Raw genomic sequence first — 19,845 nt, forward strand, 5'->3', positions numbered from 1 at the left:
GGGAGTTAAAGCGCATTATGGACTTGGTTATTTATATAGTTGGTTAATGTTAGTTAGATTATGATTATTATATTTGTAACCCTGTACTCAGCTCTGGGAAGTGGGGGAGGGAGAGGGGGGGGTTTAGGGTGGGTTGGTTTTGGGGTTTATATTGTAACTTTTATAAAACTTTTCAATAAAAAAAAAAGATGTGTGTGTGTGTGTTGTTTTTAAACCCTTGGAGGATTCCTAGCGTATGTAATCTGAAGCCCTTATATGACCCCGGAACAGGTCAATTGCTCAATGGAAACACCCAGCAGTTAAATGCTCAGAAACGCCTCCCTGGGCGTTTCCATGCCCTGAAACTCCCCTTGGTTGATAAACAATGGGTTGGGCTCATTGAAATAACTGAATGCAAAGAATTTCGTAGTGCTGAACTCTCCTGAGGCAATACTGATGAGAAGAGAGCGGAGCTTTCTGCAAGGAGATTAAAAAGGCTGTCAAGCGGTGCCTACAGACAAGAGGAGCGAGGGAAGGCTTTCCTTCTGGGAGAATAACTTCAGAAAATCTTTCAGAAGAGAGCTCTTATTTACTCGGAGAAGAACTGTACAACTTTCAACCCTGAAAAAGGCACCATGGCTGAAAAACCAGACTACAGTGATTTTTTACATAAGTATTCAGATATCTTTTATAGGTTTCCGCTGACGTTGGTCCACGGAATCCCCCTGATGGAACCTATTGCAAATCAGTGGGGTCCCATTGAAAACTTCCAGGCAAGACCAGATGACTTGATCATCTCAACTTATCCTAAAGCAGGTGAGATGTTATGGGGCAATATAGCAGAGGGAAGGTGCAAGGACAAAATTCAGGAAAGTTTAAGAGAAGAGTTTAGCCTTGATCGCACAAAAAGGTAACAAGCCAATCTCAGATGTGACAAGCAGCTCTTAGATCTGGGATGTGCGGCATGTGCTGAAAAACTGAGAGTAATGCATTTTTCCTCGCGCCTTTAGAATTCTTTTTGGCTGAAGGGTTGTCTGCCAACCGGTAGATTTTTCATGAGCATTTCCAGGATTGAGCAGATTTCCCACAAGAGAGTCAGGTCTGTGCTCCTGTTTTCATAATGCTGGAATTGCACATTGGGATTAACTAGAACCAACCGTTCTGCACTTGAGTTTCATAAATAGGTGTTTATATGGATTAAATTCCATATGATACTTCTCAAATACCTGAAACCTGTCATTCTATGGAAATATAAGAGGTTTTTTTTTAATAAGTCTGCTCTCAAGGTTTTGCTTTTCAACACATTGGATTAACTGTCTCAGAAGTGAAAACTGGGCTATAAGTGAAGGTTGTCAATAGGTAATTGTACAGCTGTAGGTGCCCTGCTTGTTAATTTGCACAGTACTATTTCAAAATGCATGAAACAGAGAAGTGGGAAAATAAGGAGCTGTGATAATCATAGGACACTTTTCTGTCCCGTATTCTCTAAGCTTCTTTAGATGACCTCAGATGCAATAAATGCCTCCATTCAGGAAAGTCCATTCTCCATTCTTCTTTTTCCATTTCTACTCTCCAGCGAAATATATTCTGTTTGCAAGAGCTTGCTAAGTCCTAATTGGGCTGTTCGGTTCCCTTCCCCTTCCACATCGTTTGCTGTATGCTATTTTTCCAAAAACTATTTTTATTTTCACAAATCTTGGATTTCCCCCAATTCTGCTGATACTGTTCTGTCATGTGCAGGTGGTGCTGTTTTAATTCACATAAAACGGAATATTTATTTGTGCTGCTACATGCAATAGTACATTTGTTGAATGATGAATATTAATATTGCACCACTGATACAGTTTAGTCTATAGGCAATATGTAAGGACGTGGGCCCAATGTAATGAATTGTAGTTGGGAAAGGGGATTTGTGCTGTCACCAAGTGATTGTCCTAATTATTTCTATCCTCTGGGCTTTCAGGTACCACATGGATGCAAGAAATTGTGGATCTGATACTGAACAAAGGCGATTTGGAAAAGGCACACCGGGCCCCCATATATGTGCGGATCCCATTTCTAGAAATCTGCTCTCCGCCTCCTATTCCTTCTGGTAAGGCCAAGAAGCATAGCCATCCTCATGTCATCCTCATCCTCAGGTTTTGAATACACATGTTGTCTTCTTCTCTGCTTCTCCTTCCTCAGGAGTTGATAAATTGGTGAATGCTCCATCTCCTCGTGTGATCAAGACCCACCTCCCCTTCCAGCTTGTCCCTAAAAGCTTTTGGGAAAATAAGTGCAAAGTAAGTTCATCTAAGACTCCCCTGTATCTTTGTTCCCCTCCTCAGCCCTACTCTACTGCCTCGTGCGTGCGTTATCACTCTCTTTTCTATCCCATCACAGATGATCTACGTTGCTCGCAATGCCAAGGATAATCTGGTATCCTATTACTTCTTTGACCAGATGAATTTAACCCAGCCAGATCCAGGGACCTGGGAAGAGTATGTAACAAAATTCATGGAAGGCAAAGGTATATTGATACCAGTGGCCAGCAGGATTCAGAGACAATAGCTCAAGCCACTCTGAAATGCCAAAAGTGATTTTTAGAGTAAATATTAAAAAGTAACATAGATACATCACATCCATTCAGCTTGCTGGGAAGGATCCCCCCAAAATAATATGGGAGGGACCTCCCTGAGCAGGCCTTACATATCTTTCTAAGTCTTTTGAGCTGTACCACAGTTCAAAATATCAGAATAACAGATATGGAAGGGATCTTGGAAGTCTTCTAGTCCAATCCCCTGCTCAAACAGGAGACCATTCCAGACAAGTGGCCGTTAAAAGCCTCCAGTGATGGAGCACCCACAGCTTCTGAAAGCAAGCCATTCCACTGGTTAATTGTTCTCACTGTTAGGAAATTTCTCCTTAGTTCTAGGCTGCTTCTCTCCTTCATTACTTTCCATCTGTTGTTTCTTGTCTTGCCTTCTGGTATTTTGGAAAATAGGTTGACACCACCACCCCTCTTCTTTGTGGCAGTCCCTGTGGGGATTGGGGCTTGCTTCCTTTTTATACTTTTCTTAAGGAACAGTGAGGGCACACAGTAGTACCTTATATACTGTAAGGCATCTTCTTCAACAGACAACATTTGGGGATGGTCTGATGGTTAATTTGGTCAATATATTGGGGAGTCCAACAGCTAACTCTTTGCTGAGAATATTTTTAGGGGAAATATTTCTAGTATCTAGCCCTTGGCTCCCTTCCTTAGCAGGTGTCAGAGAACTTGGGTTGTCCCATTTATCTTAATTAATTAAGCAATACCGTATAGATTTAAAAGCAAAGGTGATTTATCATACAATGATGCAATCACCAAAGCTTGTTCAGCAATTCCTTTGAAATGCACACGTGAGGCATTTGCAATACCGACTTGGCTAACCTACAAGCAATTTGCAATAACTGATTGGAATATCAATCCTATGTAGGCTGAAGGCCAAAAGTGGATCACATCTCCTTGCCAGTCTTATGAAATGTCACCACCAAAATTTTGTTTTGGGAGACAGGTTCTTCATGGGGAATTTATTCTTACTCAGGCCCTGGAGAGAAATAAATAAAGACGATACCAGAATTCTGTTTTGGAGGCAGAGAATTGCAATGTTAAGCCAATGGTCTTTGCCTTATACAGAACTGTTCTTGAATAACTACTTGGAAAATAAGAAATGCTTTTCTTTTCACGTCTGGTGCAGTCTCTTTCCATGTCGTTCTTGTAGCCTGTCATTTTTTAAAATCCATTTCTGGATCAGTCTCAGTCTTGTCCAGCAAAATTTGCTCCTTTTCTATAACATCTTTTAAATGCAGTCTATCTATAGAGGCAGACAATCTTAAAATTATTGTCTGGATCCATTGCTCAGATATTGTATCCTTCAATATTAAAATATTTTCCTGCATTCTGCATTAGTAAGTCAATTTCAAGTGTTCATCTCCTTAATTGTAACGTTTGCAATTCTAGTTTTTTCTAGTTCTGATGTCCAACCTTCAAAGTCTCACCCTATCATGTTTGTTTGTTTGTTTAAAAAAAATCAAAGCAAAAGCATTTTCCCACAGGAAGAATTCTTCTAATTAATTCCAAAATCCTATTTCAAATTCACCTGGACCTCAGTCCATTCGTAATTTGATAAAATCAAAATTCCAATCAACCTTTGCTGTTTATTTCCCCCCCCCATTGTTTGAGTCCTTAAACTTTCATTTAAAACTTGTTTTGCTAACAATTGAAGGAAACTCACCCTGAAGAGTAAAATGCTGATCCAAAAGTTCGTAATAGCTGAAAAGCAGTTAACAAGTGATTTTGAAAGTGATTAGAAAAGTAAGTACATAGAGGCACTGATCATGGTTTGAGAAAGGTGGCTATTCTCTCATCTCCCAGAGTTCTAAAACTACCAGAGACCACTGTCTTGTGGTCTTCTCATGAGAAGCAGCTGTCTGGAGTACCTTTGGGTGATCTCAAGTCCTTTCCTTATCCAGAGATGAATTACAAAGAGTTGATCTACACAGTAATTCTTCATTCCACCATGATTGTTGGCTCTGTATTCAGTTTATTATTCTTTCTGTGGGTAATCCACTTCTAATATCGTGCCCTGAAAAATGCAAAAGATTTCCAGGCAGTCATGAGGAGTTAAAACTGACTCAAAGGCTGCCAAAAGTTTCTTAACTGTCATCCACACCTTTTTTTCCATAAGCTGATTTTCTCTCATCTGCTTCCTCCTATGTTACCTATCCTTTAGGTCACTGGGTTTAATATTATTTGCTGAAAAATAGCAGTGCCAAGGGATTTGTTGTCTCTACAAACCTTTCAGGAGTCACGTTGTGTGTGACTTTCAGACTATATTGTGTACCAAATTTTAATTTGTTCAGAATAAGGAAACTCCATCCTAAGGTAGTTTTTATTTCACTGCAGCACTGGATACTGGCTCAGATCATAATTTTTTTATTGGGAACTGCTGATAACCAGGAAGCCATTGGCTTATTTAGTTGACCCTTGTTCTATTAACTGGCAATTATTTTTGAAGTTTCAGAGAGAGAAGCATGTGTCTCAGTCCATTCTGGAGATATGAGGTCTGAAACCCCAAACTCACTTAACCAATTTAACCTGCTTACAAATAATCTTTTTATTATTATTATTTCTGCAAAACATTGAGCCATAGATCAATCAAATGGTCTGTGTTCACACCTCCTTGTTAAGCCACTAAAAACAGCCAAGGTTGAGAATAATCAAGCTTAACATGGTGTGTAAATGCAGTTTCTAGGCTTGTATGAAAACAATCTTGGCTGCAGAGATGATGCACTCACAATAGTCTTTTTTCATCTGTAATTATTTAAAGTAAAGAGTTTTATTCTATTTTGTGTTTGATTTCTTTTTCCATTGCTCTTAAAACTGGTTTCTATTAGGGAATAGTTCAAGTGTGAGTTGAAGGAGAAAGTGTTTGCAAATGTTATATTTTTAGGGAGAAGGGTTTCAATTAGGGCAATAGAGCAGATTGATCCATTATACCAGACATGTCAAACTCACAACGTCATGTGACGTTGCACAACCTATCGGAGCTTTTACCCCATTGCCGGCAATGGAGTGGGTGCGGTTTCCTTGTGATGTGTCTGGCCCGCAGGCCAGCAGTTTGACACCCCTGCATTATACATATACACAAACTTTCAGTTGCATAAGAAGCATGTTTGTTTTACATTTTTTAAATGTAAGTAACTTTTGGAAATTACTGTTCTCATCATCGGTTCCATGATTCTTCTCAGGTGATGCTATTTAGTTAAAATATGTGCAGGTGAGCTTGATTAAAAATATAAATTGTTCCTAAAGTGTATATTCACCTATGCAGATTTTAATTAAGCATTAGAATGATAAATGAATTGTGACTCCATGTGCAGCTAAGAAAGGGGTTTTTGTTGTTCAGTTTTCAAACTAAGAGCCTACATTACCTTTTGGATAATCATTCAGGGATTAGTGTCAGCTGAAAAAGGGAAGAGTAAGAGCTATATCTCCTTCTGTGGTTGGGGCCTTGAGGAGGCGAAGGGGCTTGTGGGGGTAAATGAAATTGTGGGCTATGTCGTCAGATGTGTATATGTCCAGAAGGGTCTCCCAAGGCAAACAGGCCATGATAGATATCCCAAACTAACAACAATTATCACATCTGCCAACCTGCATTGGACCAGCATGGCAGATTATGGTCTATTCCAGGGGTAGGCAACCTTGGCTATTTTATGACTCGTGGACTTCAACTCCCAGAATTCCTGAGCCAGATGCTGGATCAGGAATTCTGGGAGTTGGAGTCCACAAGTCATAAAAGAGCCAAGGTTACCTAACCCTGGTCTATTCCTTCCGCATGCCAATACAACCTCAAAAATGGCCCTCACCGCAGGACTGTATTGGTTGGAAACATGCAGAAGAGGCCTTCATCCTGCAGTGGATAGACAATGGCTAAAATGATGAAGAGTCATATAGATGCCTCTCTTGCACATTCATTTATGCCCAATTCACACTATATGCCACTCATTGTAATCCTTTATCCATTGCAGGCAGTCCTCGGCTTACAACCATTTGTTTAGTGACCATTCGAAGTTACGGCACTGAAAAAACTGACATGACTAGTTTTCACACTTACGACAGCATCCCCATGGTCACATGATCAAAATTTGGGAGCTTGGCAACTGGCATGTATTTATGGGATAGCAATAGCAATGGCAATAGACTTAGACTTGCACACTGCTCCATAGTGCTTTATAGCACTCTCTGTAACCCTTTTAGCTGGCTTGAACAAGCAGAGTCAATGGGGAAAGCAAGATTAGCTTAACGACCGCATGATTCACTTAACAACTGCAGTGATTTCGTTTAACAACTTTGGCAAAAAAAAGGTTATAAAATGGGGCAAAACTCCCTTAGTAACAGAAATTTGGGGCTCTATTGTGCTTAAGGAGAACCTGCATTTCATCACTTCCACTCTTCCATTCATTCATGCCCCTTTCTGTTTCATATAAATCTGTCACCCTTTTGTTCTTTTTCATGCCTCCCATTCCTCCCATAGAAATACATTCTGTACATGTACACTATGTACAGGTATTTCCTTTCTTTTTTTTTTACTTTCTCTCTACTCCATCGAGCTCAAAGTCTAATTCCCATAGCTTTCCCAATTACTTCTCTCCTCTCTTTTGCCACATTTGCTTTGGAAACCTTATTGGGATATAAATGCCATCGATTCCTGTGAGATTGACAGGTAAAGTGACCATGCCTTATTGCGCTGCTTTTTTGATCAACTGTTTTTTATTAAATGAACCATGATCCTTGTTCTTTTTCCGTCTTCCTTTATTTGTGACTTAGTTCCCTGGGGATCTTGGTATGATCATGTGCGGCGTTACTGGGATGAGAAAGATAATCATCGCATTCTCTACATCTTCTATGAAGACATGAAAAAAGTAAGTTCCAAGTGGTAGAGAAACAAAATCCACATAAAAGAGGAAGTTCCAAGTGACAGAGAAATCCTTTAAGTGTTGTACAATCTTAGGGATTAGGCAAAGATCTGAATCACAGTTTCTTAATAGTTTCAGTAGGTTATTATTTTCATTTCTTGCTTAAGGGATTTCAGAGGTACAGTATTTCATTGACTTTTGTGGAAAACAAGATGCTGTGCTAATCAGTAGCCTGGTGCCAGTGATTCTGCCAGTTTCTCAAGCAATGCCTGCAGCAGAGGTCTTCAAACATGGCCCTTTTATGACTTGTGGACTTCAACTCCCAGAATTCCTCAGCCAGCAATGCTGGCTGAGGAATTCTGGGAGTTGAAGTCCACAAGTCATAAAAGGACCAAGTTTGAAGACCCCTGGCCTACAGCATCCAACAATTTTTATACACACCCACGGCCACACCAGCGAAATTTCATGAAGTATCTAAACCTCATAGCTTGGGTAAGAATGAAAACTTTCCGATAAGGATGTTGAAATCTTATGAGATCATAATGTTTTCACATTAAAGATTATGAAATGTTATTTCCTTTTTTAAAATAGTATTTTTTTTAAAAAATTGTAATTACAACAGTAAAACAATAAAAACTGTTGTAATTGGAAAAAAAGAAAAAAGGGAAGAACAGAAGGTGCAAAAAAGGATGAAAAATAGAGCAAGAAATAGAAAAGAAAAAAATCAATATCATAAAGAAAAAGAAGATAAATATATAAAGAAATTACTTGCCACCTTTATCACAAATATAAACAATTTTAATAACTTCTCACCTACTCTTAAAATAAAACAAATTCTTCCCATATCCCATCTCTTATCTTATTAACAAATCCATAAAGTCCATTAAGAGATAATAACATATTGAGAGCCAATTTGGTCTCATGGTTAAGGGACCACCAGGCTAAAAACTAGGAGACTGTGAGTTCTAGTCCTGCCTCACCCATGAAAGCTGACTGGATGACTTTGGACAAATCACTCTCTCTCAGCTGATGATGTCAAGCTAAGGTGACAAGCTGGCTGGTCAATTCCTGTTGTAACCAAATGGATTGACTTTCAGTTGAACTGGGGAAAAAAAACAGTCCTTGCATTTATGGGGAAATGCCGACAGTAAAAAAATAAGTAAGTAAGCAAGCAAGTAAATGAATAAATGAATATTTTAACTTTGCTCACATAAACCTTTACATTCCTTCCTTTTATTCTAACAATCTTAATCTTTAGTCCCCTCAAATAATTTTGTAGAATTTGATTTGTTTTCAGTTTTTATTTGTCCCTTCCCACAAGATTCTTCAAAACTTTAATGAGCCTCTTCTGTAATTGCAATCTAGCAGAATTATCCAGATCACTCTCTTGGCTTGTTATTTGTATATCCTATTAATTATTAATTAAGACATAAGATATCATATCTCTAGTATTGATATCTTTTTTCATGTCACTCTTGTAGTCATTCTAGTAAATCCACATTCAACTCAGTCTTCATCTTGTTAAGATAGAACTTGTTCCATAACACCTTTTAGACACAGAGTGTCTTTAGAGGCAGAAACTCTTAAAATTAACTTTTGGATAAATTGTTCAAAAATATCCTTTAATGCGTCCAATATTTTTTTCATTCAGAAATTGTAAGTCAAGTTTAAGTGTTCTTCTCCTTTAATTGTAACTTTTAGTTCCCTGCAGTGTCCAATTTTTAAAAACGTACTATTTTTTTTTTTTAAAATACTTTAAAAGTATTTTCCCATGGGAATGATTCTGTATAATTAATTCCAAAATCTTATTTCAAATTTATCAAGACCCTTAATCCATTCGTAACTTTCTAAAACCAAAGTTTCTGATAGCTGAAAAGCAGTTAACAAGCAATTCCCAAAAGTGATTAGAAAAGGAAGTTTGTGAACGCAGTGTCATTTCAAAAGCACTGACTATGGTTTGAGGAACATGGCTTTTCTCTCATCACCCAGAGTTCTAAACTTCCCAGAGGACCGCTTACCCTGACGCATCTCAAACCTATCTTTGAAATCTAGAAACTATAATTTTCCTCTCTAAAAGTTGTGCTGGTTGTCGATTCGATCGTTGACTATTGCTGGAAGTTATGTCGTTGTTGGCAAGAGGTGGTGCAGTTTGAAGTGTTGACGCACCTGCTTCTGGGCGTTGAAGAGGTGCTGACCTGTCTGTAGGAAGCACAGCTGACATATCTGCTTCTGGGCGTTGAAGAGGTGCTGGCCTTGGCAGGCTTGGGGCTTCTGTGCTGTCTGTAGGAAGCACAGCTGACGCACCCGCATGTTGGCATGGAGACGGTGTAGGCCTTGGCAGGTGCAGTACTTCTATGCTGTTCGTAGGAAACACGGCTGACGTACCTGTGCTGTGTTGTTGAAGAGGCGTAGGCCCTTGCAGTTCTGTGGTCTCTGAGTGGTAAGTGGGAAGTGCAGAGAATGCACTTGTGTTGTGGTGCTGAAGGAGTACAGGCCTTTGCAGTTCTGGGGTCTCTGTGGTGTTACGACTAGCACACATGTGCGGGGGAACCTTTACGTTTTTTTAAATCCCTAAGAAGAGCAGCAGTTCTAGCCTTGTTATAGCAGTGCAAAATATTATGCCTGAAGACTTTTCTGCAGTTGACTCAAAGACTAGTGAATTGCAATCTATCTGGAGTTTCAACATTACTTTATACCATTGGGTAACTAATTTCCTGCCTGGATCGCCTGTAGATAGAAGAGTTCCAGAAAATCTGCAGTTTTCATAGCAATTGTAGCCAAAATAATGTGTAAATACGGAAATATTATTTAGAGATGAAGAATGACTAAAATGATCAAGTTACTATTTTTTGTAACCCTGTTATAGATATGTTGAAATAGTTTGGGGTGAATCGTGGTATACTAAAGTTACTGGGAATGTTTTTGAAAAAGTCCATCATAACTTTGAACAGTCAATAAGTGACCAGTTGTGAGTTGAGGACTACCTGAATGGGTTAACACTGGAAGCTAGCCTAAGTTGTAAAGTGTCCCACCAAGCCTTGAAGATTCTGGGACTTGGGAAGTAAGAGTTGTGAAGAAAGCCATAAAAGGCTAGGAGTAAAAGCTTATCCTCAACCCTCCATCTTCTCCATCTCTTTATCCCTTGTCTTTTTATTAGTCCATCCCTCCTCTTTCCCAGCCTTCACATCTTTTCGAAGTACACATTTATCATGAGACGTCCATTTCACATTGGAGTTTTTCTCACACACCTGAAATCAAATGTTGCTTCCTCCACGTTAGTGTCCAGGACAATTGTGAGATGCTAGGAGATTAAAAACAGGTAGCCCTCGACTTACAACAGATCATTTAGTGACCGTTTGAAGTTACAACTGCACTGAAAAAAGTGACTTATGACCATTTTTCACACCTACGACCGTTGCAGCATCCCCAATGGTCAGGTGATCAAAATTCAGATGCTTGCCATCCGACTCATATTTATGACAATCGCAGTGCCTTGGGGTCATGTGATCAGCTTCTGCAACCTTCTGACAAGCAAAGTCAATGGAGAAGCCAGATTGACTTCACAACCGTGTTGCCATCTTAACAACTGCAGTGATTCATTTAACAACTGTGGCAAGAAAGGTCGTAAAATGGGGCAAAATTCACTTAGCAAATGCTTCACTTAGAAATAGAAATTTTGGACTCACTTGTGATTGTAAGTCAAGGACTACTTGTATGGGTAAAATAGATCCAAATGCCATCTGATTTGACTTCTGGAGGTAAAACCAGGGCTTTTTTTCTCATAGAACGCTCAGAACGGAGTTCCGGCACCTTTTTTGGATGGAACCTTGTAGGGTAGGCAAGGCGGGTTGTATGACATGTGTGAGTTCCAGCACCTTTTTCTTTTACAAAAAAAGCACTGGGTAAAACTATTCCCCCCCCATCATTTCCCTGCATCCTCTCACCAATCTGTTCAGCATCTAAGAGCATGCAGTGAATTAATTTCACACTGCTCACATTGTGGCCTTTTCCCCACCCATGCCTCTCTTCTGCTAGGATTTAGCCCGTGAAGTCCGCCGTGTAAAAGATTTCCTGGAAGTCGACTTGCCTGAAGACGTTGTTCAGAAGATAGTGCATAAGGCAACATTTGAGATCATGAAGGAGAATCCCATGGCAAATTATGATACTGTACCCAGTGCCCTCTTTGACAAGTCGAAAAGCACCTTCATGAGGAAAGGTAAGATCGAACCCAAAATGGTGGTTCTTTATTTGTAGAGTGACTTTCCTTAAAATAGAAGGAAAAGCAGGCCATTTAAAGTAGCTTAAAAATAGAAAAGCAGGCCATTTAAACTAGTTCTAAGTCAGGAACCTTTATATCTGGAATAAGCAATGTTTTGTTGGCTGTTGACACTGAAGACTTTTGTGAAGTTTAAGGGCTATAGGATGGATGAAAACCCAGTCAAACATGGGGATGAGACGTCGATTTCTTGTTTTGCCCTGATTTTGAGGGAAGCAGATGAAGTGGGAACATCTTTCTTTTGAAAAGATTAAGTCTGTTTTAGGGCTACATTCATTCAGCGTTACTATGTTTTACTGCCTTAATGTAACATGAAACAGTGTCAGTGATTTAAGAACCATGATTCAAGTGGGTGCTGGAGGCTTCAAGAAACAGATTTGGGGCAGCAGATTATCCACCTGCTTTTATATCAAAACCTACAGAGTTATCTCGTCTATGGGTCAAACCTTATAGCACCTAGCCCTTGGCAAGAGTGTGTATGTGTGTGTCCAGCTCCCATCCCATTCAGGTCGGAGGAAACCTTTAAGGTTAAAAGGATTAGCCGGTGACGTCACCATTGCCTGGGGGATGCCCACGGGGGCTCCTTTCATGTCTCCGTCAAGGAGCTGGAGCGAATGACAGGAGCTCGGCCCACCACACAGCAGCACTCGGATCTCAAATGCGGGCTTGCTAACCTCCAAACCAGCGTCTTAACCACGTGAGCCACCGCAGTCCAAATCTGTCAAGCTCTTCAGAGGAGTTGATTTGGGCTGCCATCTTGTTAATCCTTTCTTGGGAGTAAGTAAGTTGCACTTGTGAATGAATTTGCATAGGATATCTAATCCTGACCCAGAAGAACACATAGAATTAGCTATGACGCAAATGTTACACACAAAACTAAAGCATGTATGGAAAACCATTCATGAGAGATGTTCCAGGATTTGCTGTTGTTGTTGTTGTTGTTGTTGTTGTTGTTGTTGTTGTTGTTGTTGTTGTTATTATTATTATTATTATTATTATTATTATTATTATTATTATTATTATTATTATTATTATTTTGAAGAAGCAGGGTAACTTCATCACTGGGACCCTACTACAAATTGTCTGGAGATCAAACATACCAGTAGATCAGTTCTGATCTGCCTTCTTTAGCAAAAGCTGGAGGGAACGGAAAGCTGCCTTTTATAAAAAAAAATATGGGTGGTAATCTCAGATCTTCCCCAAATTAGGAGAGAATGTGGTGGAATGGATTTTGCAGGTGTAATGCAAAACTTTTCTTAATCTTGAAATTCCCCTTATGTTTTTTTGTTGTTGTTTCCTCAGGTACAGTTGGTGATTGGAAGAACTATTTTACAGTGGCTCAAAGGGAGGTATTTGATGCACATTACCAGCAGAAGATGAAAGGGACAAGTTTACATTTCCAGGAAGAATGACAGTCTCAGGAAATTATCCTCTTTGGGACTTGGTCAAATAGGAAAATACAGTCCCGTCCAGTGCACTGCTGTTGCAATAAACGAGTTTGCTATTAAAAATGAGGATGCAATGCACATATCAATGTGGGGGATAAAAGGCTCTGCAATGTTTGAGTGATTGGGAAAAAGGACCTGGATTCTCTAGATTAGGGATCCTCAACTCCTGGTCCATGGCCAGGTACCAGGCTGTGGCCCATTTGGATCCGGGCCGCACAAGCAGCAGGCGAGACTGCTTTCACACAGAACCATCCCTTCTCTCCCCCCACCCCTCTGCTGCTGCTGGTTCACAAAGCCAGAAAAATTGGGGAGCGCTGCTCTAGATAAAATAAGAAAAGCTAGCAATAAAGAGAATTATTTCTGTACTCAAAAGAGGAATTGGAGAAGGATAAAAAATCTGCAAGATGGCAGGCACAGAATCAAGCGCGGCCCTTTTTGTAGGTGCCACATACTTAAAGGGACAAGACTTTGATTGTGACAACCATTGTTGTGAGACTACTGCCCAGGGGGTCCTCGACTAACAACTATTCATTTAGCAATTGTTCAAAGTTACAGTGCCCATGACATATGACCCCTGCATCCTCCTCATGGTCATGTGATCAGAATTCAGACACTTGGCAGCTGGCATATATTTATGACGGTTGCAGCAACCCGGGATCACTTGATTGCTATTTCCAACCCTCCCAGTCGAATTCCGACAAGCAAAGTCAGTGGGGAAAGCTTAACAACTGTATGATTCACGTAACAAAGACATGATTCACTTAAGAACCATGCCCAAAAGGTGGTAAAATTGGGCATGACTCACTTAACAACCAACTTGCTTAGCAATGGAAATTCGGGTCCCAATTCCGTCGTAAGGCTAGGACTACCTGTAAGTAAGCTCCTTGACCACTTTCTTGCAGATTTTGACATTGCCATAAATCCCACATACACCACAATCTATACTCATTTACCCTAGTCTGTGTTGCATCCCTTAGTCCAGGGGAAGGAAAAGAAATACAGAGAAATATCTTTCATGCAAGCTATGTCAGTGTCTTAGGACCGCGGCCTCCAACCTTTTGGGCACCAGGGACTGGTTCCATGGAGAGAGGTATTTCCACGGACAGGAGCGGGGGGGGGCGGTTTCCGAGTGCTGCCTGCATCCCGCTGTTGGGGCTTTTCTTGTTTGTATGGACTGGTTTCTGGCATGCCACGGCCTGGTGCCAGTCCACGGACCGGGGGTTGGGGACCCCTGCCTTAGGAAACTTGGTGACACTGTAATACTGTCCCATTTCTTTTCGGCATTTTCTTCTTTTGATATTAGCTGCAAATATATCACCCAATATAATTAATATCCAAACTCTGCACAAACTTCACTTGCTGATATGATCAGTCTGCTGTGAAACGCACAAGAAGAGCAGAGCCTGCTTTTCTCCTGATTATTTCCCAAAGTAGTAAACGAAGGTGTCCAGTAAAATAGGTGCAACAGTTACTTCTCCACTAAACATTGCACAGAAATGGCAATTGAAGAGAACTTGGCAACACTTCTTGGAGATCTTGAATAATTGTGCCGGCTAAAGAGAGGGCATTTCCTTCTAATAGAACTATCAGTTACTGGAGGCATTATGTCAGCTCATCAAGAAATATAAAAAGATGCACATAAAAGAAACAGATTCTATTTTTTACAGTGGGCAAGGGTAAATCCACTATCTTATAGGAACATTTCTAGGAACTTTTTTTGCCTAAAATATTGAATACAGAATAACAGAGTTTGAACAGAATACCTTGGAGGTATTCTAATCCAGCCTCCTGCTCAGACAGGAAACGCTATATCAGGGGTGTCAAACTTAATTTCATTGAGGGCCGCATCAGCATTGCGGGTGCCCTCAAGGGGCCGGGTGGGTATGGCCAGGGTGGGCGTGGCTAGAGTGCATATGGCCTACTGGGTGGGCATGGCCAGCTCTACATTGTTCGCATCAAGGGTGCCTTTGGGGGCCTGGGCAGATCAGAGGGTCTCTGGCAGAAGGAGGGTCTCTGGGCCAGGGCCAAGGCAGTGGGGGCCGTTCCCTCACTGTTTCCAGGATAGCTTTGCGGGCCACATGAAACCACTTCGCGGGCCAGATCTGGCCCCCGGGCCTTGTGTTTGACATGTCTGCGCTATATCATTCCGGACAAATGGCTGTGCAATCTCTTCTTAAAAACTTCCACGATGGAACACCCACAACTCCTGGGGGGCAAGGTGTTTCACTGATTAATTATCCTAACTGACAAAATCTTTTTACCAAAACGTTTTTGTCTAACAGACAAGTTAGGCACCTGAAGGCAGCATAAGGAGCAATGAGTGGCAACTAATCAAGGAGAGAAGCAACCTAGAACTAAGGAGAAATTTCCTGACAGTTAGAACAATCAGTGGAACAGCTTGCCTCCAGAAACTCTGAATGCTCCCAACACTGGAAGTTTTTAAGAAGAGACTGGACAGCCGTTTGTCTCAAATGGTATAGGGTTTTCTGCTTGAGCAGGGGGTTGGACTAGATGACCTCCAAGGTTCCATCCAGTTCTATTATTCTATTGTTTTCATGAATATTGCGTAGATATATCATGAAGAATGCATTCGAAGTATTCTAATTGTTATGGAATGAAGTGACTCCAAAGATTCACAAACATCATTCTGCTATGTTTTCCATGGTGAAATCAGGTTATCACAAAAGTAACTGTTTTCACTGTTGACCTTTGGGTTTCGAGACTTCCCTTTACTATTATGAACTTGTTTGTATATTTTCCAGAATATATTTAATATGCTCCTATTTATAGTTAGTCTAACTAATTCACCCAAAGTTGCTTGATAAATTTAACAAATTAAATGACCGATACCATCATACATTCTCAAATATTATTCTGCACTACGTCACTTTTGTAATGTTAATAATTAGGATCCAGTTGCAATAAAAGCAGAGTGAAGATAGATGGTGCTAGGGTGGTTATTATTGTGATTTAAGTTCTTAGCCAGTTTTAAGTTCCCCAATGTGTATCTTACATTTCTCCTAAGATTGGAACCTGATATAATTTATGTAGAGACTCACATGTAGCTTTTCAGCCATAAATTAGGTCTTAGTGGCACGTTCTGATTTCTTTGACCTTACTAGAAATAACTTTATAAATTATTAATTGCTGAATTTCCTGGCAAAGACTGCTGCAGTCCATTAATTCAGCACTTAGTTTTTGCTGAAATTACTGTGGAACTTTAAATAAACGTTTAAACATTTGCAGATTAGCATTTAAACAGTTGCATCATATTTTCCCAATCTTGTAGATCAGGAGGTCCCCAACCTTTTTGGCACCAGGGACTGGTTACGTGGAGAGAGGTTTTTCCGCTGACCAGAGTGCGCATGGTTTTGTGTGCTGCCTGCATCCTGCAGATGGGGCTTTGCTTGTTTGTGCGGACCGGTTGCTGGCATGCCGCAGCCCGGTACTGGTCCACAGACTGGGGGTTGGGGACTCCTGTTGTAGATTACTTATTAATCTGTTCTCAGCCCACTGGAAATTGTCCCCTATCTTTTAAGAGTGTCTGTATATCTAAACTTGGAAAAGGCAGATTTCAAGAAAAGATCCATAGTGCAAGTATTTGGGTTATTGGGTTTCTTACAGTCTACTCTAAACCATCACAAGATACAAAATAATGTCTGTAAGCTTGGTGTGGGTCCCACTGACATCATGGGTTCCTCTAGCTATTTGGCTGATAAGGCTTCTGTTGGAGGAGACCTAGTTTTGTCCTCAGATCAAGTGAGAAAATGTGGACAATCAGAACAGGGATCTCCAACATTGGCAACTTTAAGACTTGTGGACTTTAACTCCCAAAATTCCTCAGCTAGCCATGCTGGCCGAAGAGTTCTGGGAACTGAAATCCACAAGTCTTAAAGTTGCCAGCTTTGGAGACCCCTGACTTAGAAGAACTTGAAAAGAGCTGAAAATGGAAAGCAGCTTGAATATATTGGTGGTGAGGGGACAGGGTATTTACAATGAATGCAGTAGGTGGCAAACATCATCTGTTGTTCCATTACCTAACCATTGGGAAATCTATGCCAGTGACAGGAGAGGCTGAAAGGGCAGATCAGTTCATTGTGATTTACCAATAGACTCAAATCTATGATCTGTTCACAAAGTGAGAAGTCGAGGGTGTCCAGTACATCTCATAATCTGAATATTTAATGAAAGCTATTTTCGAGATATTTTTTTTGTCTGGGATTCAATGGAAAACAAACCAAATAGAAAGTTGTAGTCTATTTGGTTGAACAAGTGATTGAGGTTTTCTCTCCAGCTGTAGAGAAAGAAGTTTTTTTCAGAATGGCTGAAACAGAAGTTGTAGATGAACTTTCTCCTTGATTATTTGAGGCAGTGGCCTGACCTTCCACTCCCAGAGCATATTCACCTTTGTACCTTTCATAAAATCCACAATAAAAAAATAGCTGTCCTTTTACCTATGTCCAATAAAACAAACCAGTAAGCAACAAGTGTTAACTCTACAGACCTTTCAACATTACACATGTTGTTACTACACTTAATTGCAAGGGAATGTTTGTGAAGTGGAACCAATAGGTTTATCATTCTACCAGGATGGGGAAGGCAAGGACTAACCTTAAATCGTTTCAAATATTCTCAACAGTTTGTTCAAGGCAGCCTTCCTCAACATGGTGCCCTTCATATGTGGTGACTACAGCTCCCAGATGTGTATGGGGGGTGTTGTGTATTAAGGTTTAAAGAAACACCTAAGCACTTATATAACAGTCACTACTAGTATGCATTTGAACTGTAACTGTTTTGGCGGGAGTCAATTATGGCGGGAGATTTAGTTTCAATCTGATTGGTTGGCTGTTTACTCAGAAAGGTATATAAAGAGTGCAAGTACCCCCTCTCAGTACAGTTATGGTCACCTAATAAAGAGCTGTTTGACTGTACTCATCTGCCTGGCATCATTCCTACTCTTCAGAACCCACTACACAACAGAGATTCTCAGTCATCCAGGTCATGGTTGTCTCAAAAAAGCTTTTTCAAGAGACAACTGGACTTTCTTGTTTTTCTTTGAAGATGTTTCACTTCTCATCCAAGAAGCTTCTTCAGCTCTGGAGCTTCTTGGATGAAAAGCGAAATGTCTTCAAAGAAAAACAAGAAACTCTAGTTGTCTAGCACCTTTGGTACAGCTCCCAGAATTCCCTGCCTGGCCTGTGGAAGGGGCATATATAAGGGTTACACAACAACTCTATAATTATTCTGGGAAGGTATCATATATCAAAGTAGGATTCCCAACCTAGGGGACTCCATTGCATTTTGGTCTTTCAAAACCAGTGTTTCTCTACCTCAGCAATTTTAAGATGTGAAAACGTCATCTCTCAGAACTCCCCAGCCAGCAGGAAATTCTGAAAGTTAAATTCTAAAGTTGCTGAGATTGAGAAATGCTGATTTAAATTGTACTCTAGATTTCATTTTAATCTTATACTAATTTGCATGAAAGAGGGCTAACTTTCTTTTATACACAAGGTTCAAGTAGACAGAGAGGTACTTTTCCTCATTCTATCTGCCCCACTTACCAGAACATCAACTCCCAGAATTCTCAGAACAGTCAGAACGGCTGAAGAATTCTGGGAACTGAAGTCCAAGCCTTTCAAGGATGCCCAGATTGGGAAAGCCAATGATAGAAATGGGCACACATTCCAAAGTGAGGGGAGAAACTGTACAGTGTGGCAATAGTTCAGTCTACCACAGGGATCTTCAAACTTGGCCCTTTTATGACTTGTGGACTTCAACTCCCAGAATTCCTCAGCCAGCGTGCCTGGCTGAGGAATTCTGGGAGTTGAAGTCCACAAGTCACAAAAGGGCCAAGTTTGAAGACCTCTGGTCTACAAGCTACATGGGGAAATAACAGGCTAAACAACATCGATTATACTAGGTGGATGCAAACATCCACTAAATGCACTGGATAACAGCTTCTATTACCAGACAAAAGGGAGTAAATGGAGCTGGCTGTGTGCACAGGTAGTCATAATAAGAAAACAACAGTTGGAAGGGACCTTGGAGGTCTTCTAGTTCCTGCTCAGACAGGAAACCCTGTACCATTTCAGACAAATGGTTGTCCAATCTCTTCTTAAAAACTTCCAGTATTGGAGCATCCACAACTTTTGGAAGCAAGTCATTCCACTGATTAATTGTTCTGTCAGGAAATTTCTCCTTAGTTCTAGGTTGCTTCTCTCTTGGATTAGTTTCCACCCGTTGATTCTTGTCCTGCCTTCAGGTGCTTTGTGGAATAGGTCCTTGACTCATGACCACAATTGGGACCAAAATTTTTGTTGCTAAGCAAGGCAGTTGTTAAGCGAGTCACACCCAATTTTATAACCTTTAGTGCCACAGTTGTTAAGTAAATCACTGCAGTTGTTAAGTAAATCATGCGGACGTTAAGTGAATTCATCTTCTCCTATTGACTTTGCTTGTCGGAAGCTTTCTGGGAAGGTCACAAATGGCAACCACATTATTCTGGGACACTGCAACCTTCACAAATACATGCTGGTTGCCAAGAACTCAAATTTTGATCACATGACCACGGGGATGTTGCAATGGTTATAAGTGAAAAGACTGGTTGTGAGTCACTTTTTCCCATGCTGTTGTAATCTCAAGCGGTCGTTAAATGAATGGTTTTAAGTCGAGGACCACTTGCACAATTCTTTTCGCACCATC

The 19,845-nt window shown here is 40.5% G+C and overlaps 1 protein-coding gene across 1 annotated transcript; it reads left to right on the top strand.

The window, feature by feature from the left end:
* The first annotated feature begins 401 nt into the window (after positions 1–401).
* Positions 402–13,235, top strand: LOC308678369 (sulfotransferase 1B1-like). Its single transcript, XM_081345514.1, has 7 exons — positions 402–795; positions 1,943–2,071; positions 2,164–2,261; positions 2,362–2,488; positions 7,331–7,425; positions 11,455–11,635; positions 12,998–13,235. The coding sequence occupies exons 1-7, from the start codon at positions 615–617 to the stop codon at positions 13,105–13,107; spliced, it is 921 nt and encodes a 306-aa protein (XP_081201640.1). The 5' UTR covers positions 402–614; the 3' UTR covers positions 13,108–13,235.
* The last annotated feature ends 6,610 nt before the right edge of the window (positions 13,236–19,845 follow it).

Source organism: Vipera berus (assembly GCF_964194415.1).
Source record: "Vipera berus genome assembly, chromosome: Z".
NCBI classification, from domain to species: Eukaryota; Metazoa; Chordata; class Lepidosauria; order Squamata; family Viperidae; genus Vipera; species Vipera berus.